Genomic DNA, 27948 nt, shown 5'->3' on the forward strand with positions numbered 1-27948 from the left:
GGCCAGAGCGGCAATGTTATTCTTCCTGTTTTCTTCCCCGCCCTCGCTTTCGAACGGGTGCGTCATATCCGTTTCCCCGCAGTCCCCCCCCCCCTTTTTATTTTCTGGCGGGCTGAAGAGGACGGAAGAGTGAGAGGGATGGTGAGCGACGACTGCGAGGCCGAGTTCCCCGAGCAGTTCCGCTCCTACTCGGAAAACGACAAGCACTGGCAGGCGCGGCGTGCCTTCATCGTGCGCAATTATCCGCCGGGAGACGGGGAGGCGCTCTCTCCGCTCCGCGTGGACCAGCTGCTCTCGCTCTCTATGGTTTGGGCCAATCACATCTTCATGGGATGCAGGTACCGCCCCATCTCCCTCCCGCCTTCCAGAGGACTAGCAGCATGTGGCGGCAGAATCTAACTTCCGCTCCCTTGTTTTTTTTTTACCTATTAAATTTATATACCGCCTTTAATCCAAAGACCACAGGCCGGTTTACAACATAAAATCACAAAACACACTAGATAATAATAGTAAAAAAAGGAGACAATACCCACCCCACGTGCTTTTACAGGCACGCACACATGGTTCCCTTCCATATTTGCCCACCTACGAGTTTTTTAACAGTTGCGGATGCTGAGAGTTGCAGCTAACGTGTCTGTTTCTGTCCGTGGAAATCCCCTTGCTTCTGTGGCCATATTGTAGGTTTTCAGTATAAAAATATTATGTGACTCAGGTTTTGAAAGGCTCCGATGATGCTGCAGCAGCAGCATCCTATACTTGTTCACAGTACTTAGAAGTTACAGCAAGCCTCGATCTTGCTGTGTTTAAAGGAGAGGGTAAAGATTGCAGTCGCAGTGGCAACAATATTTCCCTTATTAAGACTGAGCAGATACATTTCACACTTCACTAATCTGTTCCAGGCATTGTTAGGAGAAACTTAATAAAATTTACTTCCTAACTGCTTGGCTTGGTGGAGGAATTCAGTGCAGTGCTAAACAGGTTGCTCAGACCAGCGCAAGCATTTCTGCTTACCTGATGAAGCAGTGTGCCCTCTCCTGGTGGTTTTCCTGACACCCCCACCACCAGCAGCCAATTGTGGGTTGGGGTTGGAGGGAGGAAACTCAGTTGTGCTAGTGAAGGTCCCTTGCACACAGGTTTCCACTGGCAGGACTTGTTTGTTGAATCCGTTCCTGCATATATAAGTGAAGCACACAAGGGAAGTTGGTCTTGCAATGCAATTAAAATCCAAGAAGAAGACTGAGTTGGTCTAGATAGAAGAACCCAGTTTTCCTCACTCACCCTTTCAGCCTTTTCTGCCTTTAATGTATGCTGCAGTTTCAGCTGCTAAAATTACATGAGCTAAACTTTTTAAAAATCATACATGGATTGTGAGTATTGAGAACCGAGAGGAACAGCAAAATATTGGACAAATATTCCATTTACTCTTCTTTTTATTCAGCTACAACAAAGATCTCTTGGAGAAGGTAACTGAAATGGCTGAGGGAATTGAAGTTGAAGATGCACCACATTTCACAACCCGTGATGAGATAATGAAAAAGGTGAATATTCATGATTTGGGAACTCTTGGGGTGGGGAACCTGAAATGCTGAAGGGACCTACTTTTGAAAATACTGAAACTGGTTAGGATCAGAATAGGATCTCTTAATACACATAATTAATTCAATTGGAAAGAGAATGTTGTGATCCGTTTTTGAGTATTTTATTATAGCTCCCCAACAGTAACCTAGTTCTCTCTTGATCTTAGTGTTCTAGTACTTTGGAAAAGGTGCTTTCATGCAACACATTACATTGCAAAGCCGCCATTGGATAGAACCCTTTGACTTTATTTCATTAAGAGCTGTCAACTTATGTAACCTGGTGCCATTATAAATTAAACATTTTCTGTCTTTATGGTTGCAGGGAAAAGTGTGAATACATGCATGCAGCTTTAGGGAAAGCTGAAAAAAATTAGAGGTAGGTTAAAGACTACCAACATCCCTAGTTTCCCTTTGCCTAATAGTTCTTTGACTTCCTTTACCCACATCCTAGTTGTCCTTATTTTCCAAAGCTGTATTCTACTAGATCAAATTTTAACTATTCGCTAATTGTGCAATTTTGAGCAAATGTTGCACTTAATTGCATTTTGATAATTGCATGGTACTACTGCTTACTAAAATACTATGGAAAATTGTCCCTGTAGACAATACATAGTATTGTGCTAAGCATATGGTAGAGGAGGTGAAAGCTAGTTTGATCTGTTGTGACTTAAGTGTCAGGAAAAGAATCAAAACGTATGTAATGTGACAGGTATGTGCTGATCAGACTTTCTGCTTGGTTGTATTAAAAAAGTCATTAAAATCTGTTTCAGTAACACTAACATATGATAATGCAGTGTCCCAGGGCTCACTTACAATCATTTTAATATATAGTAGCCATAGGGGAAAGTCAGTGCTGACTTCAGCAACTCAGGTCATGGCAATATTTATTATTTATATTATGCATAGTTGTGTGCACATGCCACTTAACACCCACAGCTGGCCTTACACAACTGTAATACAGTAGTAACTAGTGTTGATGTTGATGGCCTATGCAGGTTGGAGCTGATGTGTGTTGGAGTACCACAGCATCTGGTAGGTAGGCCAGCTGCCAAGGGCTGAAATGGTTGTATGAATTAGTCTGGACTTACTTGTTAATGACTTATTTTAGAATCGCTTACAAGTGAGTAAACTGGGAGTACGGCTTTCGTTCATCCTGCAGGAGATACATAATAAATTACAAACTTCAAGAACGATCATGCCCTGCTGCAGGATTTCTTATTGCTGAGGTGCATTATTTAATGAATGACTAAACTAAACATTTTAAATAATAATTTCATTATTTCAGATAGATTCAATTGTGATTGGCTTAACTGCCCTCTACTGCACACTTTTCTTTTTCTTTTAGAATCAACACTAGTGTCCAAGAGATGTCAAGCTTTCATTATGCCACACCATCGGCTTAACATGGAAGACTGCAATCCTGACACTGCAAGAAGGATCACTTCCAAGATGCATTTTAAATAAGGCTATATTTACACTGGATACTGATTTTAATGGGGTGGTTTTTTTAATTAAAAAAATGTATATCTTGATTCAGATTTTAAAAGGTACTAAAGACTCTTATTCTTCCCCTTCTGATCACCTGACACAGAAAAGCCCTTCCAGAAATTGGTATGGGGGCCTGGTTCAAAGGTCTTCCCCCAGGGTCAAGAGTCTTAACATGTAACATGTTTAGCAGATTGTCTTCTCTGTGTACTGGTTTGCTAAAGATGAGAAGGACCAGCTGCTCAGAGCAGAGAAGCAAATATTGTATCTAGAGCAGCCAAAGTGCAAATATGCCTGTCTGTCTCTGCTTTGTGGTGGCAGGGAGAGTAGGCACTAGGATACAAGTGGTGCCTGCTCCATGCCCAGGTTCTTGACAAGATCAATATGCCTGCTCACTTAGTGGAGACCAGCAGTTATGTGGTGGAGAAATGGCTAGATGGGGAAGTAGGTGTCACCAGAGGCTTAATTTGGCAGATGGCATCAGCAGTAGAAAGAAGGTGGTGAAGGATGGTGTCTTTTTGGTTATCTTGCCAAGGTGGCACAGGAGGATGGTCATAGGATCGTGAGAATACTGAGCACGAAACAGTGGCTTACTGTGTCCTAGGTGCTTTAGGCATTTTAAAGGATGTCATCAAGGGACTTGGCAATGTTTCTGTGACCCTTGGGGGGATAGAGCGTAGAGCAGAGCTTTCCATACTCTTCATGTTGGTGACACACTTTTTAGACATGCATCATTTCGCGTCACAGTAATTCAGCTTTACTAGCAAACCAGAGGTCAAACTAACTCCTTTCCAGCCCTGCGAGGAGTGTGGGGAGCATTTGTGTGACACACCTACACGCTGCAGCCGACACACAAATCTGTCATGGCATACAGTTTGGAAAGCTCTGATTGTGACCTGCTATCTGGCTTACCTCATTAAGCAGGGCCTTTGACTTGCTGGGTACACAAGGTGCATATCTGACTAGATGTAGCTTAAGGGTTCTGTGATCAGGATGAGAAGGAGCAGGTTGCAATCACTCTCGCATCAAGGAACTACTTACTTGTCATAAAAAAACTGCACACACAACCAGGAAACGAAAATTAGAATAATTCATGAACAATTAAAACACCCAACTGCAAACATCTGCTGGTTATTTCGCAACAGTGAATCTCTTGAGTGAATGAATTGTATTGTCAGTTAACTGCTTTTATTTAAGTGACAGTTTCTGTCTTTGGCTTTCAGAGTTCACTTTTCTGTGTGCTCTCTCTCTACTCTTCCGTCTTCTGTATCCTTCATTAGATCCCTTTGTCCATCTTCTTTATACCTTTGCTGCTTCCCCTTGTGTCTTCTCTCTGGCCTCTTACTTTGCCCTGCCCCAACTGTACTTCCTTCACTGAGACTCACTTCCACCACCACCATTCCATGCCCCTCCCAGACGCATTGCTTGTGTTCTAAAGTTCTTAGGAGCTGGCCTTACATACTTTGCCCTGCTCTAATGATACCTGCCCTCATGTATCCTGCATGACTGTGTTTGTCCCTTTAAGCTAGTCAGAGCCACAACTTATCCCCTGTCGTGAACAAGAGGTTCCACAACTCTCATGAACTCCGGAGGGAATGTCTCTTTGGGGCTTCTTGGAGTGCCTAAGACTCTTGTCTCAAAGTCGAAATCAGCGGAGCTAAGCCCTTGTCCCCCATTTGTAGGCATCCCAAACCATTGCTTTGTGGGAATTTCACTTAAGGTCACCTTGACAGCATTACGATTCTCATAATCCAGTGTGGTGTAGTGGTTAAGGGTGGTGGACTCATAATCTGGTGAACTGGGTTCGTGTCTCCGCTCCTCCACATGCAGCTGCTGGGTGACCTTGGGCCAGTCACACTTCTCTGAAGTCTCTCAGCCTCACTCACCTCACAGAGTGTTTCTTGTGGGGGAGGAAGGGAAAGGAGAATGTTAGCTGCTTTGAGACTCCTTCGGGTAGTGATAAAGCGGGATATCAAATCCAAACTCCTCTTCTTCTTCTTCATAAGAACATAATAATACCCCTGCTGAATCAGTGGCCCACCTAGGTCAGCATTCTGTTCTCACAGAGGCCACTCAGATGCCCATGGGAAGTCAGGAAGCAGGACCTGAGTGCAAGCACACTCTCCTGTGGCTTCCAGAACCTGGTATTCAGAAGCATACTGCCTCCAACTAGGGAGGTACAAGATAGCAATCGGGGTCCGTAGCCATTGATGAACTTGCCTTCCGTAAATTTCTGATCCTCTTTTTTAAACGTCATAAAGCTGTTGGCTATCACTGCCTCTCGTGGGAGTGAATTCTTTAGTTCATGTGTTGTGTAAAGAAGTAGCTTTATTTGTCCTGACTCTTTTGATATTCAGCTTCATTGGATCTCCATGAGTTCTAGTTTTATGTGAGGAAAAAAATGCTGTGGTCCTCAATTTTCTCCATGTTATGCAACTGTTATGTTGCCATTTACTTGCCTCATCTCTAAACTAAAAAGCCCCAAATGTTGTGATCCTTTACTCATATGGGAGTTTATCCATTCCCTCAGTCATTTTGGTTCCTGTTTTCCAAACCTTTGCCAATTCTATGATACCCTTTTTGAGGTGAAGCAACCCAAACTGAGGCAGCCACTTGCAGTACCACACCTTTTTACTTCCTCTCAGTACATTGCACCTACTTGCTTGGGAACAGCATCCAGCTGTTCTTCCAGTTGTACTATCCTTGCTTCCAGAATAGTGATGGAAGACTTATATTTAAACTTTGGCGCATTCTCCATTTCCTGCAGCTTGGCCTTAAACTCCTTGTTCTGATGCTGAAGCTGCCGGTGAGCATTTTCATTCTTCATGGGCTTTACTATCCTCTATGTCTAGGTCTGCTTTTATCTGGTCAGTCTGAAGATCTGCTTCCTTTAGATACAGCTCAGTATTGAATTGTTCTTCGTCCAGTTCTTCTTCAAGCAGAGCTATCCAAGCCTTCAGGCACTGCAATCTCATCCCTCTCTTGCTGTGCCTGACATTTAGCATGTTCAACAGCTGCAAGTTCCTCCTTCAAACCGAATAATCTCTGCTTCCATGAAAAGGAGTGTGCCAAATGTCAGACGCAGCAAGAGAGGGATGTCTTCTCATCCTCAATGGCCTGTGTTAACATTTCATATAAGTATCATTCAGCTGTGCATTTAATCTTTCATTTGGGCCTGCAATTTGCAGTGTTGTTTGATGGCTGCCTCATGATTCCTGCTAGCAAAGTCCCTTTGGGCCTTCAGATCCATTATTACATCTGTTTCCAGCCTCCTGGCAGCCACAGCCATGGAGTGCTGCTCCCTTTGCTCTTCCCACTCCACTTCCATGTCTTGCACCTGTCTCATCAGCTGCTCCAGAGCTCTGTTCGACTTTTCCAACTAATGAACACTCTTGCCGGCATCATTTTTCTCCCCTGGCAATGTGCCCTGGTTTACCACATCTTTGGCAGATAGGTCTGCGATCTTCATCAAGTTTATCCTGTAACCAACAGTCCCTTCTGCTGTGTCATGGCTCTGTTCTTCAGCCTTGTAAACACTGTGCGTCAGACCTGCTTTCAACTTTTGCATCTCCCTCTGTACCTTTTCCAGCATCCTCTTCCTGCTTTCAGTTGCTTCAGCTCCTTCCATCTTGCCTCTTCCTCCTCTCCATCTGTGCACAATCAGCATCGCTGGACTTTTGCTGCAATGCACTGATACAGTCAAAAGCCCTGGCAAGATTCTCTACAAAAGCCTTGTTTTGTTTTCTGTAAAGCTGAGAAACCATTCTCCTAAAAATCCCAGAAGGATGTTTCCCCATTTGCCAAAAGAGCCATTTTAGTTTAATAATGCTACGCGGAACACAAACCCCTTCCAGAAATCTCTCAACCATTTGTTGTGCCTTGGGTCCTCACTTGCTTCCAGCTATTGAATTGCTCCTAAAGCCCCCTAAAGACCTGGGGCCTATTCCCTCAAATGTTCGGTGGAACCCTGAATTGTTAAATAGAACCTTTCAAACACACACACCAGACACTTAAAGATGCGTTCTGCCATCTGCTTTTGATTCGATGGCCAAACTAACACCACCCTGCTTCAGTTGGCAACTCATGAAACCAAAGCATGCATTGCAGAATAGCTTTAAATTCCCCAGACACTGTCTTGTTCCCTTGCATATTTTACCATTAAAAACCTAGGGTACCCTAAAGAAACAAAGGAAAGTTAATGGAGTTTGTTCCCTGCACCCTTTCTGCCTTGTCACCAGTGTTCTGACCAGCAAGGCTCATGATGCTTCTGAGATGATTGTGCTCTTTTTCACCTTCAGTTTTCTCAAAAGGGAAAAAAAGAAGGAAGTTGAGGGACAAAAGAGTTCAAAGTAAAGCAAACTGATAACTGGAAGACCACAGACAAGAACTGTCACATGAATAGCATTAGTTAACTAACATTATTGATTCATTTATTCAATAAATTTGCTCTTATCAAGTAAGTGGGACAATGGGGTGTTTTAAATTCCCGTTAATTGTAGATTGTCTCTGTTGAGTTTTTATTTTATTTTGAGAGAAAGAAATGTGTACATGTTCTGTAACTTCAGAGTGATTGCAGCCTGGTCCTGATCACAGAAATGCAAGGCATTAAATTTGGCGTCATCAACAGGATTGAGGAGTCTGGGAAAAAAAGAGCACAATCATCTCAGAGGCATCATGAGCCTTGCTGGTGAGAACACTGGTGACAACAGCCCTGTGAGGAAGGATAGGCTGTGAGACTGTGACTGACCCAAGGTCACTCAGTGAGCTTGATGGCTGAGTGAGGATTTGAACCCAGATTTCCCAGGTCCTAGTCCAGCACTAACCACTACACTGGTACCTGAGGAGTTAGTATCCTGCCCACCAACCAAGCAGGTCTTCTTCAGGACCAGGAGCAGTTTTCCACACGTCTTCAAAGTTGGCACTCTCTTTTATAGTATTTTGTGAGGAACTTTTGGCTATTTTGCATAACAGGAAATGGTCGATATGAGATGATATGAGGCCAGTGTTGTGTTTTAGGGTCAGATTCTCTCTTGCTAACCCTGTACATAATTCAGAGCTGCACATTTGGCAATCGTTTTCCGGGAGCCAAATAAACAGACCATTTCCCACTAATGTTCTATACAAAGTAGTATAAAATATTTACTGAATACTTTTTCACAAAGCTAAGAGATGAAAGAAGAGAAATGCTAGTCAACTTTTTCATTAAAGCATTTTTCATGTCAAAATTTAACTCAAGAAAAAGAGAGAGGAATTTAATACCAGTGTCACGCCATCAGTTTTTAAAGTGTGTATCCAAAAATTTACAAAGCATCCCCATCTGTCTGTAAAAAGTTGCCATACATTTTCTTTACTTGCTTTCATCACTTTTGAGATGGAGACTCTGTTTTAGAGACAGTGAAGCATAAGATCAAAAGAATCACATAAACATCCTAAGAATACACACATTGTAATGGGGAAGGGAGCCAGGTTCTTTTTGTAGTTTGTCCTCATGTTACAAAATTCTTTTTGCCAGCTGATCCCCACAAGAATACAGGTTCACAGGCCTTTAAGCTGTTGTGTAAAGTATTCTTTTTAAAACAAGCTTGTAGAAATATTTTGTGAGCAGCTGTCTGCATACTGAACTGAATTTTGTGTGTGTTTTATAATAAAATGGTAGCATTTTTAATTGTAGTGTTTGCAACTCTGTTTTAATACGATAGCTGTCTTCAAACCTAAAAGGTCTGTTCTTGTGTTGCTGCCCTCTGGACCTCTCACGGAGGGGGCACCCAAAGAAGGACTCAGATGATGATCATAAGAGTCTGGGGTGGAGAGGTGGTCCTTGAGGTATTGTGGTCCTGAACCTTTTAAGGCTTTATAGCACTTTGAAATGGCCCTGTAAACTACTTGGCAGCCGGTGCAGTTGAACCAAGATTGGCACTGTATGCTCAAACCATCTTCCCCTGATCAGCAACTTGGCTGCTGAATTCTGCACCAGGAGCCCCATGTATAACGCATTGTAGTAATCTAACCTAGAGATTACCAGAGCATAGAGGACAGAAATTAGGCTATCCCTGTCCAGACAGGGATGGAAGGCACTCCCCACCACTGAGGCCACCTGAGCCTCAGGTGACAGTAATGGACCCAGAAATACCCTCAAGCTGCGTACCTGCTTCTTCAGAGGGAGTGTAACCCCATCAAGAGCAGGCAGCCTCTGATTCATCTGGTCTAGGGAACCACCCACTAGCAGTGCCTCAGTCTTATCTGGATTGAGCTTCCATTTATTGGCTCTTATCCAGTCCATTACCAAGGCAAGACAACAGCCCAATACATACACAGCCACACCTGCAAATGTAAAAGAAAAGCAGACCTGTGTGTCATTAGCATATTGTTGACAACTTACTCCAAAACTCTGGATGATCCCACTCAGCAGTTTCATATAGATGTTAAACAGTATGGGGGATAAAATCAAACCCTGAAGAACCCCACATTGAAGGGTCCAGAGCATGGGTAGGCAAACTAAGGTCCGGGGGCCTGATCCGTCCCAATCGCCTTCTAAATCCGGTCTGCGGTCCGGGAATCAGCATGTTTTTAACATGAGTAGAATGTGTGCTTTTATTTAAAATGCATCTCTGGGTTATTTGTGGGGCACAGGAATTAGTTCATTCCCCCCCCAAAAAAATATAGACTGGCCCCCCACAAGGCCTGAGGGACAATGGACTGGCCCCCTGCTGAAAAAGTTTGCTGACCCCTGGTCCAGACGGCCGAAAAGCACTCCCCAAGTATCACCCTTTGGAAATGACCATCCAAGTAGGACCAGAACCACCACAAAGCGGTGCAACCCACCCCAGCTTGGATAGCCGCTCCGAAGAATACAATGGTTGATTGTATTGAAACTTGCTGAGAGGTTGAGGAGAATGAACACTTTCCCCATCTCTCTCCTGACAGGGTGACTAAAGCAGTTTCTGTGCCAAAACCAGGCCTAAACCTCGATTCAAATGGATCTAGAAAATCAGTTTCTTCCAAGAGCACCTGGATCTGGATTTAACCATTGTGGCTAATGCCCATTGATAAATCTGTTTTTAATGAATTTGTCTTACAGCTACATCTTGTGGCAGTGAATTAAATGAAGTATTTCTGTTTTGTGTCACAATGCAAGTTCTGCCCCTGCCCTTTTCTGGCCTATATCAATGGCCAACCCAGATAGTTTTGATCAGACTCCTACCTATAGTAGACCACAAGCTTAACACGAGTCAACAGTGTGGTGCAGCAGCAGAAAAAGCTAATGCTATTCTAGGCTGCATCAACAGAAGTATAGTGTCCAGGTCAAGGGAAGTAATAGTCCTGTTCTATTCTGCCTTGGTCAGACCACACCTGGCATACTGTGGTGTAGAGTTCTGGGGGCTGTAATTTAAAAAGGATATTGACAAGTTGGAAAGTGTGCAGAGGAGGGCGACCGAGATGATCAAGAGTCTGGAAACCAAGCCTTATGAGGAACAGTTGAGGGAGTTGGGGATGTTTAGCCTGGAAAAGAGGAGAGGGAGAGGAGATAGGATAGCCATCTTCAAATATCTGAAAGGCTGTTACATGGAAGATGGAGCCAACTTGTTTTCTCCTGCTCTGGAGGGTAGGGCCCAAACCAATGGCTTCAAGTTACATGAAAGGAAATTTTGCCTAACACTGTGAGAGCTTTCTGATGGTAAGAGCTATTTGATCATGGAACGGACGTCCTTGGAAGGTGGTGGACTCTCCTTTGGACATTTTAAAGCTGAGTTTGGATAGCCATCTGTCATGGCTGCTTTAGCTGAAATTTCTACATTGCAGAGGGTTGGACTAAATTCCCCTCATAGTCTCTTCCAATTCTACAATTCTATGAAGCTCACTGCATTTTGTAAGAAAGAAAATGGCAGCACTGGCAGGTCTAGCTGCTCAGGCTCAGTCAGCACTTCTATAACAGCTGCTGTTGGGGTATTTGTGGCTCACTGCCAGACAGCCTGTAAGGAGTATTGAAAGGAGCCCTAGGCCTGCATGGCTGGTCTCTATACATACGACATTGCAGGAAAATAAAAATGTTAGCGCTACTGCCATACCAAAATAAAAAGAAAGGCGGGAGCACAAGGCAGGTTCTGTGGCAGTGACTCACACCTATTTTCCCATGGCAAATGATATGCTAGCAATGAGCCTGCTATCTGGTTCCAGTTCTTAGGGTTCTTCATATATTACATCCCCGTTGTTGTTGTTGTAACTTGTTAATGGTCAGGCAAAAACTGATATTTGTGTGGCTTGGTCATTGAGAGGGAAGGGCACACTAATTGGCCACCGACTGTTTCTACATATTGGGACAGAGAAAGGAAAACATTTTTTATATATATAAAGAAGATTGGCTACATAAAAATGCAAAAGCTTAATTTCTATGTTCCACATACACAAACCTCAGCTTGAGATGTGGACATTAACACTTGCACTGTCTGTAACAGTGCCATAACTGTTCTTTCTGTTTGAAGAACTTCCAGGAGGTTGATGATATGTGACAGTCAGGGGGCAGAGGGAAGGGGGACAGTGAAGGGCACTTTGCTTTCCTACCTCACCTCACCTTTCTCTGTCATATTAGGCTAGGAGATTCCTTTCCCCTGCTGCAACCAGTAGCACAGCTCCCCTGTGTGGAGTTGTCACATGGAGAGTACACTCTGCCACATTTCACAACATAGGAAACTGCTACCTGGGTCAGGTGTAAGGAGCCTTTGGCCCTCCTGGTGTTGCTATAACTCCCATGCTTGTTGGGGTTGATGGGATTCAGCAACACAGAGAGAGGAACAAAGGTTCTCCACACCTGATCTAGCAGGTATTGCCTGTCTTCACTGGAAACAGACTCTATTACATGTTCTCACATGTTTGATCCAGGGTTGGTGGGGGGAAATATTCTCTACCACCCCCACCTGACTCTGGAAAGATATTCTCACTTTTGTCTGCCCCACTTGCAGTTCATGCTAAGCACAATTCAGCTCCTGTGCATATTCTCTTTGGTTGTACAGTTCTAACCTATCAATAACTTTTATGGGTAAAAGTTATGACAGGAAGTTGAACTACGGAAAGAAGCAGCAGAAAAGTACTGCTTTATTACTGTGAGTCTCCCTAGAAAGCATATGACCTCTGACGTAGGGACATGGACTGTGGTTGGCAAGGAGAAAATTACCGTGTTTATTTTATTTTAAAAATATATTTTAAAAATCCCCAAACCCATTCTCACATTTTATGAATTTCTTATCCCAGCAACCATTACTGATAGCCAAAACTACCCACCCTAATACCACTAGTTAATTGTGAAGCCCCTTTTCCTACTGTTGGGTTGTAAACTTCCACTATCTTAATCTGCTTTTACATTTATTATTGTGAGAGAATATTAAAGTCCCTCTTTAATGTAATGCAAGTGATTGTTTGTATTACCACCACATCTTTCCTCGCCTTATATAAAAAGGTTAGCCCCTGCGAATTTAATAACATTTCCCAATCCTTTTTAGAGTTTCCATTCCTACAATTCACCAAGCAAGCATATTCTTTAGCCAAGGTAGTGTTTATCTTTCATTTAGCAAAGGCAGGACTTAAATGACCTAGTATGCCTGTTAATGAGAAGGTTGTTATAGTAACATGTATTCTGATATCAGTACATGGGTACTATTTATATAGAAGTAACATAATCTTAACCAAAACAAAGATCACACATGCATAGCAGTTAAGGAAAAACCGAATTAGATGCTTGTGAAATAGCTGCAATGATAGAGCACAAAAGAGAAGTCTTGTACTTTCTACTTTGGTTATTAAAGAATTGTACTTCTAGCTGGTGATTTTGTACAAATCGTTTTCCACCATGTTCAACAGAGTACACATGAAGGTAAATTCAGAACATTTCCTAGTATTTGATATTACTATTAATGTTGTGTCTTTCATAAATCTGGGTTTTCAAAGTCATAGTAGGAAATATTTTTTTTAAACTTGTTTCAGAATTGTAAATAAATTATACAATTGAATCTTGCGACTGAAATGATCTAGGATTGCAGTTTCTTAAACCATAAAGTACTAAAAGCATCTGAAATTTCAGGATTCTTTAGAAGTATTAAATAAATAAAACCGTATCATACTTTTCCTTGGTTTTGAATTTCTCACCATGTAACACTGGAAATGTTTATTTATTTTTATAAAAGTACCTTAACTCAGCAAAATTTTGCTATCACCAGCATTCTGACGGCACCCAAAACTTTTACCTTTTACGTTTAAATCCATGGAAACTGTTCAAGTTCTGAATGAAAGCCTGATTCAGTAACAGACCTAATGAGGGCAAGCTGAAGCTTAAACCACACAGGACAGAATGCTACTGGCTGGTTGTAAGATAGCTGGGTTTTCAATCAGCCTTGGATAGGGCTGCACTCTCTTTGAAGATATAGTTTAGGTGTACCTTTGCATTCAACCCCGAGCCTGGGTGGGTTTTGACAGCATCCAGCAGCACTTTTGCACAGCTAAGGTTGGTGCAAAAACTGTGCCTGTTCCTTGCAGTATCAGACCATCGTTAGCACATAACTTACTTAAATCTCATTTGGACAACTGTGGCACTCCACACGAGACGATCTTTGAAGAGTATTCAGAAGCTCAAGTTGGTTTTGCATGCTGCACCCAGTGAGGGGGGCCAGCTATCAGGGGCATGCAGTTCCCACGCTTTCACAACTTCATAGGCTAGCAAGTCTGTTTCTAGGTAAAATCCAAAGTGCGAGTTGTGTGGCCTGTGAAGTCCTAAATGACTTGGGACCGTGTTATCTGAAAGTCTGCATTTTCCACCATATGAAGCACATTTGATGGGAACTAAAAAAAAGAGGACCTTTTCACCTGCTGCTCGCAGGCTCTTGAATGCCTTGCCAAGGAAAAGGAAGGGGCCAACCAGGCTTGACGACCTACCACCAGCAGGCAAGTACATTTTCATTTATATAGGCCTTAGACACAACATCTGGCTTTTTAGTTCTGTTGATGTTTGTTTGAACTCGCAAGACATTTTCGTCTTGCGAAGCAAGCCCATAGGAGATTCATTTTGCGAAGCACCTCCAAAACGGAAAACTCTTTCATCTAGCGAGTTTTCCGTCTTGCGAGGCATTCGTCTTGCGGGGCACCACTGTACCTAGGCAGAATTTTAGACTGCACACATGAGAGGGCATCTTACATCTTTTTTGTAGTTTGTAGTATTTTTGTAGTTAGATCTGCATGCAAGTGATCTGTGAGCCCATGGAAAACTTGAAAGAAGTGACAGAAAAATGTCTTGCACTGAGGTTATGTATTTCAGCTTTACATGAAATATTTTATATATAAAACTCTGTTAAGTGATTTTTGTCCAATTTATAAATCTAAAGAATTCAAAAATAAGGCATTCAATATTTTGAAAAAAGTACAGATTTACAAAATATGTATATTCTGTCATGAAAACTTCACACCAACATTATACACTTTGAAAAAAATACAAACAGGATATATTACAAATTTATGTAGCAATAACTTAGGTCATAACATGCAATAGAAAGTACATTAATCAAGGTACACAAGCTTTTAGAGTTTTGAAACTGAAGGGCTTATTTTTGCAAACACATCTGTATGCAAGTCAAACGTGGCACTTGAGAAGTTCTGATAGCATTTCCTATCGCGAGTTAAATTGTACATGATGATTATGAGGATGTCGGTTAATGAAGTAGTTATTTCTTATGAATCATTCCAACTTTGTTCAACAATAGCCGAAACTCTTTTTTCATATTCACGCTTGTTTTCCTGATAAAGTTGTGCAGCCTGACTGTTGGCAGGACTATTTGGATTGGGTTCGTCAAGCAGCGACTGGAAAGAGAAAAGGAAGCCAAAATTGGGGGTGGAATATAAAGCAGCAGCCATCAAAATGAAGAGATCTAACCAGAGTAGAATGCCATGTTTGAGGGTTACAACAAGCCCAGGCCCCGTTCTTGCAACGTTTACATTTAATATTACATCTAAACTGATACAGTAAAAGAAAAATAACTGAATCCTTTAGACAAGCACTTCAGACAAAATGACTTCCTAAATAGCTGTACAGTTACTAGAAATAGTTCAAAATATTCATTGTAATAAATTGCTCAAGATAGAAAGGACTCAATCTTCATCAGCAATTTTCCCCATCAGCTTCTCAGATGACTACTATGAAGACCAGTATGTTATTTACTAAGATTACCTGAATTGAGGTTAAAATAGATGAGACATCATACGTAGGACTCCAGCGATTCTGAAGGATATCTAAACATATGCTACCATCTGCATATACTAAAATGAAAAGAAGGTTTTAAAATTATGCCACTATTATTTCACTATTATTGAAATCTTCATAAACATGCATAGATCATGCTGCAGAAAATATATAGGAGAAGAGCGTATTGCAAACTAACTTTTCACCAATGAGGCAACCTGCAGTTAATCTTGTGTGGGCACAGGTTAGAAGTACTGGTCACTAGGCATTTTGGGAGGTAGTATCCATTTATTTATTGTTCACTTTTGGGCAGGAAGAAAATCAAAGTGAAATTCTCGTTCCCAAGACGGGTTTTTCTGCAGTTCAATGTGCTGATAGAGACTCATGACTCATAACAATCCCGATGCAAAATCTGAAGATAATTATATGAAAGGTGTTCGGTTTCCTTTGATTTGTAGCAATAGAAGAGGAACCCTCTCACTTTATCTCTAACCAATCTTCCTAACAAAGTTAAAATATATGGGTTCCTCTATGCGTATGTTAGTTACACACACTGAGCAGGAACATAAAAGTTCCTCTCCAAAAGGAGGATCAATCCTCCTTCACATTATGGGCATGTAGGCTCGCTGTCTCTCTTTAAAACAGTGTATATTGTCTAGCTACATTTGACATCTCAGTAAAAACAATCTCTCATTCCTCCTCACTCTTCAGCTGATGAACAGCAAGTTGCTTAGGCTACAGGAAGAATGGGAGGAAAGGCTTCAAAAATATTGTACACAGGGCCTCGATGTCTTGTCAAATGATTGAATCAGTGCTTGGACAGTGTCAATACTGCTCCCTGTCAACTGAGCTCCTTGCCTAAAAGAGAAGCAGCCATATGCTATACACAGAGGATTCAGCAACAAATTTTGAGACAGAAAGCTTCCAAAAAGGAGCACAGATATTAAGGAAGATCACAGCTCCAGCTGCAACATTCATTAAGGCTTTGGATTTTGCAGATGTAGGGGGCTGGATCCAACAGAGGCGGCCACTCATGCAATGGATCTTTCCCCATTCCCCACTGTACCCTCCAAAGCAATTCCCTTAATCAGGAAGTTCTTTATTGGTCTCTAATAGAACAAACTATTTCTAAACTTAATTAGTTTCCATTTATTTTTCTGATTGCCAGTATGACATGGCTGTTCAGTGTTCAGATATTATTTTAATGAAAGTATTAGCTGCAGGCTGTGAAGAATTTCTGTGTTAAGTAGTTGCCATGACAATTACCTTCAGCAATTGATATGGATATTAAAACTTTGTTAAAAGTCAGAGGGCACATGCTTGCACCTAAGGTTTTTACATATTCTTCATGAAAACTTACCATTGGGATGAAACATTTTTGATAAAAACCGAACAGTTGGAGGCTTATTTGGATATTCTTCTGAAAATTCTATTACTAGTTTAAAGGTACCTGTAAAAAAAGAGAGAAAGGGACGGAAAGGGGGCAACAAACAAGAACAAATCATGTAGATGAATCTGCTTTTAAAAGCCTAAACATGACATTTTATTTAATACATTTGTATCCCATCTCATAAGGCAGTTTAGAGTTATATAACAAAGCTATTACAAACATCTTAAGATCGCAAATATATAGCAGAAAAACTAATTCATTTCAAAAGCACTTATGATTAACAAGAGGGCTACTACTCTTGAAATAAAAATAAACACTTAGTCTAACATTATTTTTAGAGTTAATAAAATGCTGCAGTACACAGCTATGAATAGAAATAACATCAGCATCCTAAGAGTATCTTAGCAGCCCACTCAAGAGTAGAATCTAAAACTGTGTAGAAAAATATGCAGATGAATCAGGTATATTCCTTTTGAATTTCCACAGGTTGAAAATGTAACATTGGTTTGGTATTAAAAACTAAACACAAATGGAGTTAGATAAATGTCTGGCAAACCTATTTAGCTCAGATATTTATGAGTTACCGTATTTTTCGCCCCATAAGACGCACTTTTTCCCCTCCAAAAATGAAGGGAAAATCTGGGTGCGTCTTATGGGGCGAATGCAGGCTTTCGCTGAAGCTTGAAGAGCGAGAGGGGTCGGTGCGCACCGACCCCTCTCGCTCTCCAGGCTTCAGGAAGATATCCGCCGCCCAGGCAGCCCTGTGGGAGGTCACACAGGGTTGCCTAGGCTGCGGATAGCAGCCTGCTTCTCGGAGCGTCGAGCGCCCTGAAGGCAGAGCGCCCGACGCTTCGGGAACCATTCCGCAGCCCAGGCAGCCCTGTGGGAGGTCCCACAGGGCTGCCTAGGCTGCGGATAGCAGCCTGCTTCTCGCAGCGTCGAGCGCCCTGAAGGCAGAGCGCCCGACGCTTCGGGAACCATTCCGCAGCCCAGGCAGCCCTGTGGGAGGTCCCACAGGGCTGCCTAGGCTGCGGATAGCAGCCTGCTTCTCGCAGCGTCGAGCGCCCTGAAGGCAGAGCGCCCGACGCTTCGGGAACCATTCCGCAGCCCAGGCAGCCCTGTGGGAGGTCCCACAGGGCTGCCTAGGCTGCGGATAGCAGCCTGCTTCTCGCAGCGTCGAGCGCCCTGAAGGCAGAGCGCCCGACGCTTCGGGAACCATTCCGCAGCCCAGGCAGCCCTGTGGGAGGTCCCACAGGGTTGCCTAGGCTGCGGATAGCAGCCTGCTTCTCGGAGCGTCGGGCGCCCTGAAGGCAGGGTGCGCAAGGCTTGGGGCGGCAGCGGACTGCTTGCGCGCACCTAGAAGCTTGGGGCGTGCTGAGGTCAGCGCGCCCCAAGCTTCTGCATGCCGGCAAGCAGTCCGCTGCCGCCCCAAGCCTCCCGCACCCGGCAGGAGGTCCCGCCGGGTGCGCAAGGCTTGGGGCGGCAGCGGACTGCTTGCCGGCATGCAGAAGCTTGGGGCGCGCTGACCTCAGCACGCCCCAAGCTTCTGGATTAGCGCAGGGGTCCGCTAGCCCTGGGAGAGGCGCCGGCTGTCCCACGCTAGCGGAGACCTTGCCGGCACGCAGAAGCTTGGGGCGCGCTGAGCTCCGCACGCCCCAAGCTCCTGGTGTAGCGCAGCGCACCTGGGGGGGAAATAAAAATTTTTTCCTTCATTTCCCCCCCTAAAATCTAGGTGCGTCTTATGGGCCGGTGCGTCTTATGGGGCGAAAAATACGGTACATAACAGTCATTTTAAGCTGGTGCTGATTAGCTGTTCTAATGAACAGGTCTTCATACATTATACATTTACTACAATGAAAGTATTTCTGTGAAGAAAGCAGCATGAAATCCATGCTCAAGATCACTGCGTGATACTTCTCTCTTTCACACACACACACACACACACACACACACACACACACACACACACATATGTGAGATACAGATACGTTTCAAGGATCTGAACTCATGCATTTCACACTGTTTCCAAAAATAAGAATGTGTTCTGTGTGGGGACAGAAGCTGAATGTGTAAATTGGCCTGAAATTATCCAGCACAGTCAAACACATCCTTGGAGAAAACAAAAAGGAAAAAAGCAGGGCAGTTGAGGACGAAGCACTATACACAAATGAGGAGTTGCACGCCTATATGTATAAAAATGTCAATGTTTCAAAAGAAAACTTGCTCCCAGGACAGTAAGTACAGGTGTGCTTTTCTTTCTTTTTTTCTGGAGCAACCTGGTGCCCCCCAAACATTTTGGACTACAAGGCCGATTGACCTCAGCCATAATTTTATTTTGAAAGAAGTAACATTCTCTTAGAAATCTAAGGCTTCCAGTACCTAGATTTTCAGCAGTAATTTGAAGCATGCCTCTTTTTTTGCTGCTTTTGTGTGCTTTTCGTATTGAGAAAGGGACACTTAAAAAAAGAGAACCGTCAACGTTCAGTTGACAGTCTTCATTACATCCAACTGGGTATCAAAAACTAACAGAATCTATGGGCTGGGTCAGAGACAAACAACTTACCACCAAATAGATTATCAGAAACATTTGCCGTCATTTTTGTGATGGCAGCCTGTGTTTCCCCTGTACTAACAAGTTCCCCTGGGCTATACATGAGAGCCTCAGGTGTCTGGAGCTTGCAAGTAGTCATTTACTTCACTACAGGTGCTAAGCAAAAATTGCCTCGAACCTAGGAAGCTCTACAAAAAACTGCTTTGCCCCACCTTTTCAACTACAACTGACAGAATCAAGTTTAAAACACACACACAAAATATAACAGGTTACAAAGTTGAACCTTCCGCTGATTTTTTTTATAGGACACCCAAGAGTCATCCACTTTACCTTCTAGTGTGAACCAGAATAATCAGTATGAGGACAGAACAGCTCTATGGTCATTAAGACTTACAAGTTTGCAGGAAACACTTATATACATTCTAAATAAGACCAATACAGATCTTAAAAGAAACAAAAGGTGGGGGGAAAACACCCACACAAAATTTTGGCACTTCAACTTTTTAAAAAAAACCTGTTCAAGACACAACACTAGAGAGTGATAAACAGGTGGCTTTAAGTCTGCTTCAACCACTGCAAGAACAGCCATATACTTTACTGTGGTTATTTTCACCGAGACAGTTTTATATACAGATCAGTTCAAGGGAACGTAAAGTTGTTTTTATTTTCAGTATCAAAAGAGGAATCAGGATCATGTGCCATGGGCAAAGCCAGGCATTACCAAAAAAGCATGAAAAATGTTGGAATGAACTAATGTGAACTTCTCCCCAAATCTTAGCAGGCTCTACTGAATACAAGCTCAAAATCATACTGAAGGTCTGGTTTTAGGTACTGTCCTTGTGTGGGACTCTCTCTCTCTCTCTCTCTCTCTCTCTCTCTCTCACACACACACACACACACACACACACACACACACACCCCGTGGGCCCACTCTTTTCCAGTTGAATATCACATTTGGAAGACACCCAAGCTGTCCATCAACAATTATGCCTGACTGCTTTATTCTATGCCTAAGTGCCTTGTTGATGGAAACTGTGGCTAAAAGCCAAATAGCTACTTTAGCGATGGCCAAGGTCTTGGGCATGCTCAGTAATATTTGGGGGGGGGGAGGGAACAACAAAATTTCAAAATCTATTTTCATGTGTCATGGGGGAGTTCTATTCAAGAAATACAAGTCCAAACTTCAATTAACAAACAGAATTGGTCTCGGGGTTTCTTTGGATCCCTGTCTGTTACGTCAGAGTCTCCATTTTGGCAAATATGCAATTGTCCCTGGAGAGAGGAATTTTGGAGCGGTCAGAGGGAGCTCCAGTAGAACCAGCTGCAAATTCAAGCATTAAAATATTTCCAAATTGTCAGTCATGGTTAATTTATAACTCCTCCAGATGACCCAATTTTAGATTAGGGATGTGACAACCTACTTCATGAAACCATCAGACTGATTAGCACTTTGTGTACTCGGGCTGCAAACCTAAATGATAAAAGACCCTTTTAACGAAGTGGATTTTATTTATATTGTACAGTGCAATCCTAAACAGGTCTACTGAAAAGTAAGATTTGTTGACTTCAATGTGACTTACTCCAAGGTGTGTGGGGTTAGGGCTGCAGCCTTAGTATTGTTAGGGGCTTATGGTCAAACAAGTAAATTTACATGATTTAAAGTACTAGGACTTCTTGCTAGTAGGTACTGTAAGAATAATGGGCTTTAAAAACAGGTAGTTGGTTTTTGTTACCAAGGTTTACATGTATTATGGGTAGAGAGCAAGTGGTACTGTGGTCTAAACCACCAAGCCTCTTGGGCTTCCCAACTGGAAGGTCAGCGGTTCGAATAAGCATGATGGGGTTAGTTCCCATTGCTCTATCCCAGCTTCTGCCAACCTAGCAATTTGAAAGCATACCAGTGCAAGTAGGTAAATAGGTACTGCTGCCACGGGAAGGTAAACGGCGTTTTCGTGTGCTCTGGCAATCGTCACTGTGTCCTGTTGTGCCAGATGTGGTTTAGTCATGCTACCGCATGACCCGGAAAGCTGTTTGCAGACAAACGCTAGCTCCCTCGGCCTGAAGTGAGATGAGCGTTGCACCCCAAAGTTGCCTTTGACTGGACTTAACCGTCCAGGGCTCCTTTACCTTTGCTTACATGCATTACTACTACAACTGGAATGTTATCCTCAATATAACAATATCAGACAACTATTACAGGTAACATATGGCAACATAATGCAAGTTTCCTGTGCTTAGATTCTAAATTTTAGAAAAGCTACCAGAAGCAAAAAATGTTTTAAAAGCTTACCATCTTCAAAGGGAGTACCCTCTGGCCTGGAAAGAGAGATAATACGAATTAATTATTCCTTAACTGTAAATGAACAAACAGAACTCACAAGCTATTTTCTGCCATTTAGCTTCCCATAAAACAGTAGCCAGTAGCTTGGTATATAAATGTGTTACTGAAAATATATTTGATTCCCAAACTCTAGATATTGCAGTGTCTCTGCAAAGAGTCTCGCTTGCAAAGCTATAATTTGAGACAATACATTCACTGGAATTTTCAGCCAAAGTGCTCAGCTTGTTCCACTCTCAATTAAAAGCGCCATGCTTGTACAATTACATGCTATATCATAAGAAAGCTTAAAAGAGAATGATTTGAGAGGGATTCAATTTAGTGCTAAACAGATTGCTCCATCAACACAAACATTTGTGCCCCTCCCCCTGCATATTGTTCAGGGGGTTCTCCTGACCCCACCCCCACTTTGGGCATGTGTGTGTGCAAGGTAGGAGAGGGGGAAGCCCCGCTGAGCTAGCAGAAGTCCTTGCATGGGCTTCGACTGGTGGGGCTTATTAGTTGAATCCTATCGTATGTTCCATGTTGCCCTGATAAACTGAATACTCTCGAGTGCAAGACTGGGCCCTTAACAATCTGTTTCCAATGACGTGCTCAATTGTTTCAGTCATCATTTAGCATTTGTGAAAGTGGCACAGAAAATAAATAACTTAGAATATATTCATTCATTTCCTTTATAATGAAGGTAAGGTTCACTTACCCAAAAATAACTGCATTCCATTGCATTATGTTGTTCTCAGATGGTGCACCACTGACCCCCACGGGTGGATCTTCCTGTAACCTTTAAAGAAGAAAGCAGAATGCATGGAGACATTAAAATCCATAGTGTAAACACACTATTCCAGCCAGCCAGCCAGCCAACCAACCAACCAACCAACCAACCAACCAACCAACCAGCCATGCCTTCCTTTATGATATTCCACCCATTCCTCCTCCCATCTGGTTTTCTGTCTCCTCAATGGTCAGCCAGCATTCTGTATAGGTGTCTATGATGATTATCCTCTTTTCTACAGCTGTAAGAGGAGGAGAGTTGGGGACACTTGCACATCTTTTCTCAGGCTTAGCACTTCTGGTGCCTGATGTAAGCAAAGCTTGTCTGTTCACTTATGCCACCACGTAAGTAGTGTTGGTAGTCAACCTGAGATCTGCTTTGTGGTGGCTATTGCTGGGTACTGAGGCAACGACCATCTGCATCCAAACAGATGCTCTATCAGCAAGCTGCATCCTTCTCATGAGCATTCAGACCATCGCTTGGAGATAACTATACGGAAAATGAACTGTTATTTGTTTACATATTGGCAAGCATCTACTGAAGCCATAAATTATGCCTGTTTGAAACACAGAACATTACTGAAACATCAGGCGAAATCAAGACCCTTGATTCAGCTGGTTTGTCAGCTGTGGGTTAGCTCCACTATGGTGGCTCATGCATTGGTGACCTTTAGGATAGACTAATGTAATGCGCTTTATGTTGGGCTACCCGTGAGGCTGGTATGAAAGCTGCAGCTGGTGCAGAATTCCACAGCCCGGTTGCTATTGGGTGTTGACTACCAACAAACTAACACCTGTGTTGAGGGAGCTGCACTGGCTATCACATGCTGAGTATTTTTCTTCAAGGTCTTACTATTAGTATATGAAGTTCTAAACAACCTAAGGCCAGTGTACTTCAAATACTGCCCTATTCCATAATCCCTGCTTGAACTTTGTATCCTGCCACCTAATACTTGTCAAATGGTGCCTGGCTATCCTCAACAAGAAATTGTGAATTTAAAGTGATGGCATGGGATTATGGAACTCTATACCTAATGAAAGCAAGTAGACATTATCTGTAATGAGTCTTAGGTGCCAACTTGTGTTATTATGTCACTATTTCAGCAAGCTTTCCCATGGAAATAATTTAGTTTTCATAACCTTGTCAGGTGACCCAGACTCTACTTAAGCTTCCTAAATGTATTTTGCTTCAATTTTATTTATGTTGCTCTGGTTTTGAGATTCTGTACACTACAGAAATATATTTTATCTGGGTTTTCAGGAGAGAAATGATGATCATTAATAATATCTGTAGTGAGACAGTGCTGTTCTATTTTGGTTGGTGGAACAATTTGATTTCAGAGTGTGCTGTACCGGCCCATTTCAACCCACCTCCATATGTTACTCCATTTTAAAAAAAAGTCCCAACATGGTCAAGATGCATCTTTTTTTAAAGTCACTCCGTTTCTCAAGCTGGATTACATACAGGGACATCTCTTAAAGAAAAGCTGAAGAGACAGAGTGAACTCCTTCCATGTGGCAAATATGACCTCCTCACACTTACTTTATGTAACACAAGAGCTTGCCTTGTTATGCCAGTATTGTATACGGACATTTTTACAGCAGAACTGCAGTATTAGTGATAGTCTGTTAATCATGTTTATTTAAGAGTTTGCAACATTTTGCAGAGGAAAATTAGAGATTTAAGACACTGAAATAATTCTCTGTCAGTAGCCCTCACATCAAAAAGTACATTTCCATTTACAGTGGTACCTCGGGTTACATACACTTCAGGTTACATACGCTTCAGGTTACAGACTCCGCTAACCTAGAAATAGTGCTTCATGTTAAGAACTATGCTTCAGGATGAGAACAGAAATCGGGCTCTGGCAGCGCAGCGGCAGCAGGAGGCCCCATTAGCTAAAGTGGTGCTTCAGGTTAAGAACAGTTTCAGGTTAAGTAAGGACCTCCAGAACGAATTAAGGACTTAACCCGAGATACCACTGTATTGGGAAGGAAGACTTGCAACAGAGTAGCATTAGGAATAACAGCAAATTAACAGCATTCTGCATTGTCAGTCTACATACTGTTCCCTGCCCTTAAAACTACCCTGCATTTATACAGCTCTCCTCTTGGAGCATGCTCAGTTCAATCAGTTTAATGTCAACAGCACAAGCTACCTAAAACCTTGGCTGGAGAGCAAAGGAACGTGACTTCTTGCTACATGATAGCCAGCTTGCATGCCAGTGTCTCAGCAAAAGCATTAAGCCCCATGTGCTGTTCAGAGATAGCTTTGGTTCTTGAAGCTTCATGAACACCATGCTGTGAAAAGCCTTCAGCTATGAAGATTTTGCACCCCTGACTGGGATTTCACATGCAAACAGAGTTAATTGAAGATTAGAGGGAGCAAGGATGCCATTTACTACTAAGTCAGCCTAAATGAAATAAGACTTAAGCAAAATATACCTTCCTTAACTCAGATGGCTTGAGTGCCAAATACTCAACATTTATATGGTAAATTTCAAATGTTCAAAACACTTCACATACGTTATCCAAGAATACTTAGAACAGTTGAGGTGAGCTTTGAACTAAGTGTTTCCTGACATGAATCCCAGTTTCTATGTGAAACCAGCTATCTAGCATGCACTTTGAAACAAACGCATTCCATTTTGAGATTTCTCGTGCCAGATATTTCCCCATTCAGTAGTTAAAATGTCTTCATCAATAGTGTTATGTGGAGTTGTTTAACAAATGTCTAGGCTAGGGATCAACAACTAGCAAGTTAAGTGCAGTTTAATTTCTAATCATAACCTTTCTAACTTTTGTGTCAGTTTTCAAAACATTGGTGCCTTGGTGAAAATATTGCTTGGTTCTGGGGTCATAATTTTTCATGTTTTTCCAGATGCAACACAAGTTGTCTTAGGGCAGATTTTAAAATTTAAGTCAGTATAGTGAAACCAGTAAAACAGTTATTAAAACTAACCTGGAAGTATAAAGGCCTAGTTCCCATAGTGAAACTTAGCTTAACTGAGGAATGTATAAGTAAGTTCAGTTCCTGAAATTAATTCTGATACATTTATTTCAAAGTAAGCCTTGCTGATTTCAGTGGAATGCATTCAAGAAAACAGTTCAGGATCACAGCTTTGTGCATTGTTGGATACGGCCCCCGTGTCACAGCACCAACCCATTCTGTGGCATGGCATAACCACATTTGCCATACTGGGGAAATACAACTATCTGCAGTCCTATGGCAATTCAGCAGCAACTGGATCCCATCTTAAAATGTTCACCTGTTCATACAATTATTTTGTTTCTTTATTCCTCTATTAATTCCAAATTTAAGCAAAGCTGGAGACCATATAGCTGTCTGTACAACTTAACAACATCCATGCTATAATAGTTCCTGTGTAATGTTATCTAAACAATATTTAAGTACACAATGTATATATTGTAATTTTATAGAATATGCACAGGTTTCTTTGTAGAATCCATTTGCAGTGCCAGGAAAAGCATATTTGGATAGGATGTCTTTCCTGGCAACCTGCTTGAGAAAATAAAATGGCCATTATTTTGCCAACTTCAGCATAACCTTCACAGATGCCTCCAGATGTCAGTAAAAGCAATTATAGGAAGCAGCCCTAAACAAATACGGAAACAACACAAGCCTCCACTGTAATAGTAACAAACAACTTCAGTGTGAGAAAGTTAGCATTTTCTATAAGCCATGACTAAAATCATTGCATTCACTTAAGCACAGCCAACATTCTCCCGGCTTTTGAAGAATACAGCTGGTTATATAGCAAAAAAATAAAAATTCAATGTTTCTCTCCACCATTTCCCCTATCCCCCCACCCAGGAAGCTATGGATTTCACAGGCCAGCCTTTTAAAGAGTTTACATTTCTGAGAAATAATTCATATACCAATTCTCTCTGCATAAGTCCAAGTCATAAGGGAACAGAGTAGAGTGAATACCAAATGCACTGAAACTCTACTCTGGAGCAGATCCTTGGGGATTAAAAGATTCAACATAGCTAAAGGAAAGAGGGGGACACTGGACTGGAAGGAGTTTTATTTACAGCTCCACTGCTGGCTCACTGGGTAACCTGAGGCTGTGACAATGGCTTCTTTTATTTTTGAAGCATCACATTGGCAAGATGCTTTGGGATCAGTGGATGAAGAGCATAGAAAAATTCTATTAAACGGAAATAACAAAGCTTGCATTTAATACAGCTCTGTGGCCTACCAGTTTCCTTCCTTAAAAAGAAAAGAAAACCGTTGAAAATCATTTCTTGGGCATACCATTTACTGTGGCTTTTATGTAACAAACCCGTTTTCACACTCGGCAAACCCCCAAAGGCAGCTTGCATGCTGAGTACTTGGAGGGGTGGGGGTGGGTGCAGGATAGGAAAAAAAAACCAGGTAAGAGGCGACTTCTTAAAACCAGTGACCTAATCACTATTTTGCATAACGTCCCATGCTATAAACAAACTGGCTCCCTAGGTCATTCCCGAGTTGGGGGGGGGGCCTTCATCTGTTCCTGTGACGTGGTCAATCCAGTCTATTTCAATCCAACTCCCTTATATCAACAAGACAAGTATTCTACAAAGGGGCGTCAAAGCAAAAAAAAAAAAGGGGGGGAATGGTCTCTCGAATCAGTTTGGCCTCTCTTATTTGGGGAGGGGGGTTGGTTTAAAGAGAGAAGAGGGAAAAACCCCAGCAAGCTTCTTAAGTCTTTTGTCTAGCACAACCCTTGTTCTTATAGAAGCACCTTGACTTTCTTCTTCTTAACAGAGGAGGAAGGGGAAGGAGGGAGGGTGGGGGGCAGCCTGGGTGCGGGGCAAGGGCAGATCTTTTCGAGGGGAGGAAGTGGAAACTCTTGAACTCTTTGTCCTCCCAGCAGGTTGGGTTTTTTTGGGTAGAGAAGGGCAGGCAAAATCTAGAGTTCTTCTTCCCCTCCGCCCTAAACACAGAAAGCCCCCCCAGCTCCTTTGGAAGGGCAAAAAGCAAAGGTGAGCAGCTAGGCTCTCACAAGGGGGTCCCCAAGTCCGGGGGGGAGACCCCCTTCCTCCAGAGAAGGCGGGAGGGAGGGGGCGCATTCCGGCCCTGGGAAGCAGCCAGAGCTCTTGGGAGGAGGAAGGAAGGGGGAAGAGCGCTTACCTCTTGAAATCTCTCATTAGCCTCCGCCTAGCTGGGGTGGACATGATGCTCCCCGCTCCTCTCGGCTGCCAAATGAATCCTCGGGCCTCCCCACCTCCCCAAAAAAGGCCTCAGCACCGCTGGCAACGCCGACGTCTCCCTCCCCGGCAGCCGCCTGCTCTCGCTCTCCTGCTTCACAAACAACTCCGCAATGGCGTCTCCCTCCGCCGGTGGGGGAGGGAACCAGCCGCCCTTCGCGGCTGTACCACTGCGCCTGCTTGGGGAGGGGACCCAGAACGCCTTAGGGATGTACCACTGCGCCGACCTGAAGGGGGTGAGAAGGCTTCTCTCTCTCTCGCTCGCTCTCTGAGCGCGAGGGTGTCGCCCTGCATGATGATTGGCTCTCCTGTCCTCCAGCAGGGCACGGGTTGCTGCGCGGATATATTTTGCAGAGTTCGCCTACAGGAGCCTTCGAAGGCGGAGCAGCGGCTGCTGTGCGTGTG

General features: G+C 42.9%; 2 protein-coding genes across 3 annotated transcripts; one reads left to right on the forward strand and one right to left on the reverse strand.

Moving 5' to 3' along the window:
• The first annotated feature begins 25 nt into the window (after nt 1–25).
• Nucleotides 26–3123, forward strand: CDKN2AIPNL (CDKN2A interacting protein N-terminal like). 2 transcript variants are annotated; one of them, XM_081185705.1, is made up of 4 exons: nt 26–338; nt 1439–1538; nt 1900–1953; nt 2923–3123. In XM_081185705.1, exons 1-3 carry the CDS (start codon nt 139–141, stop codon nt 1909–1911), a joined length of 312 nt encoding a protein of 103 aa, XP_081041831.1. In that variant the 5' UTR covers nt 26–138; the 3' UTR covers nt 1912–1953; nt 2923–3123. The 2 variants fall into 2 exon arrangements, with proteins under 2 accessions (XP_081041831.1, XP_081041832.1); XM_081185706.1 differs by lacking the exon at nt 1900–1953 and having other exon boundaries at nt 27–338.
• Nucleotides 3124–14333: 11210 nt separating this feature from the next.
• Nucleotides 14334–27663, reverse strand: UBE2B (ubiquitin conjugating enzyme E2 B). Its single transcript, XM_081181623.1, has 6 exons — nt 27467–27663; nt 22259–22339; nt 21511–21536; nt 16640–16729; nt 15268–15356; nt 14334–14900 (listed from the first exon to the last, which is right to left on the reverse strand). Exons 1-6 carry the CDS (start codon nt 27508–27510, stop codon nt 14772–14774), a joined length of 459 nt encoding a protein of 152 aa, XP_081037749.1. The 5' UTR covers nt 27511–27663; the 3' UTR covers nt 14334–14771.
• Between the last annotated feature and the right edge of the window lie 285 nt (nt 27664–27948).

The sequence above is a fragment of the Podarcis bocagei genome (assembly GCF_964188305.1).
Source record: "Podarcis bocagei genome assembly, chromosome: 2".
NCBI classification, from domain to species: domain Eukaryota; kingdom Metazoa; phylum Chordata; class Lepidosauria; order Squamata; family Lacertidae; genus Podarcis; species Podarcis bocagei.

Bases quoted from the DNA above. Each gene is read 5' to 3' on its own strand.
- CDKN2AIPNL (XM_081185705.1), top strand. From the start codon at position 139: ATGGTGAGCGACGACTGCGAGGCCGAGTTCCCCGAGCAGTTCCGCTCC. The intron at 339-1,438 runs GTACCGCCCCAT...CTTTTTATTCAG, and splicing joins CACATCTTCATGGGATGCAG to CTACAACAAAGATCTCTTGG.
- UBE2B (XM_081181623.1), bottom strand. From the start codon at position 27,510: ATGTCCACCCCAGCTAGGCGGAGGCTAATGAGAGATTTCAAGAG. The intron at 21,537-22,258 runs GTAAGTGAACCT...CTCTCTTTCCAG, and splicing joins TGGAATGCAGTTATTTTTGG to GCCAGAGGGTACTCCCTTTG. The intron at 16,730-21,510 runs GTAAGCTTTTAA...CTTTTTTTACAG, and splicing joins GGGTACTCCCTTTGAAGATG to GTACCTTTAAACTAGTAATA.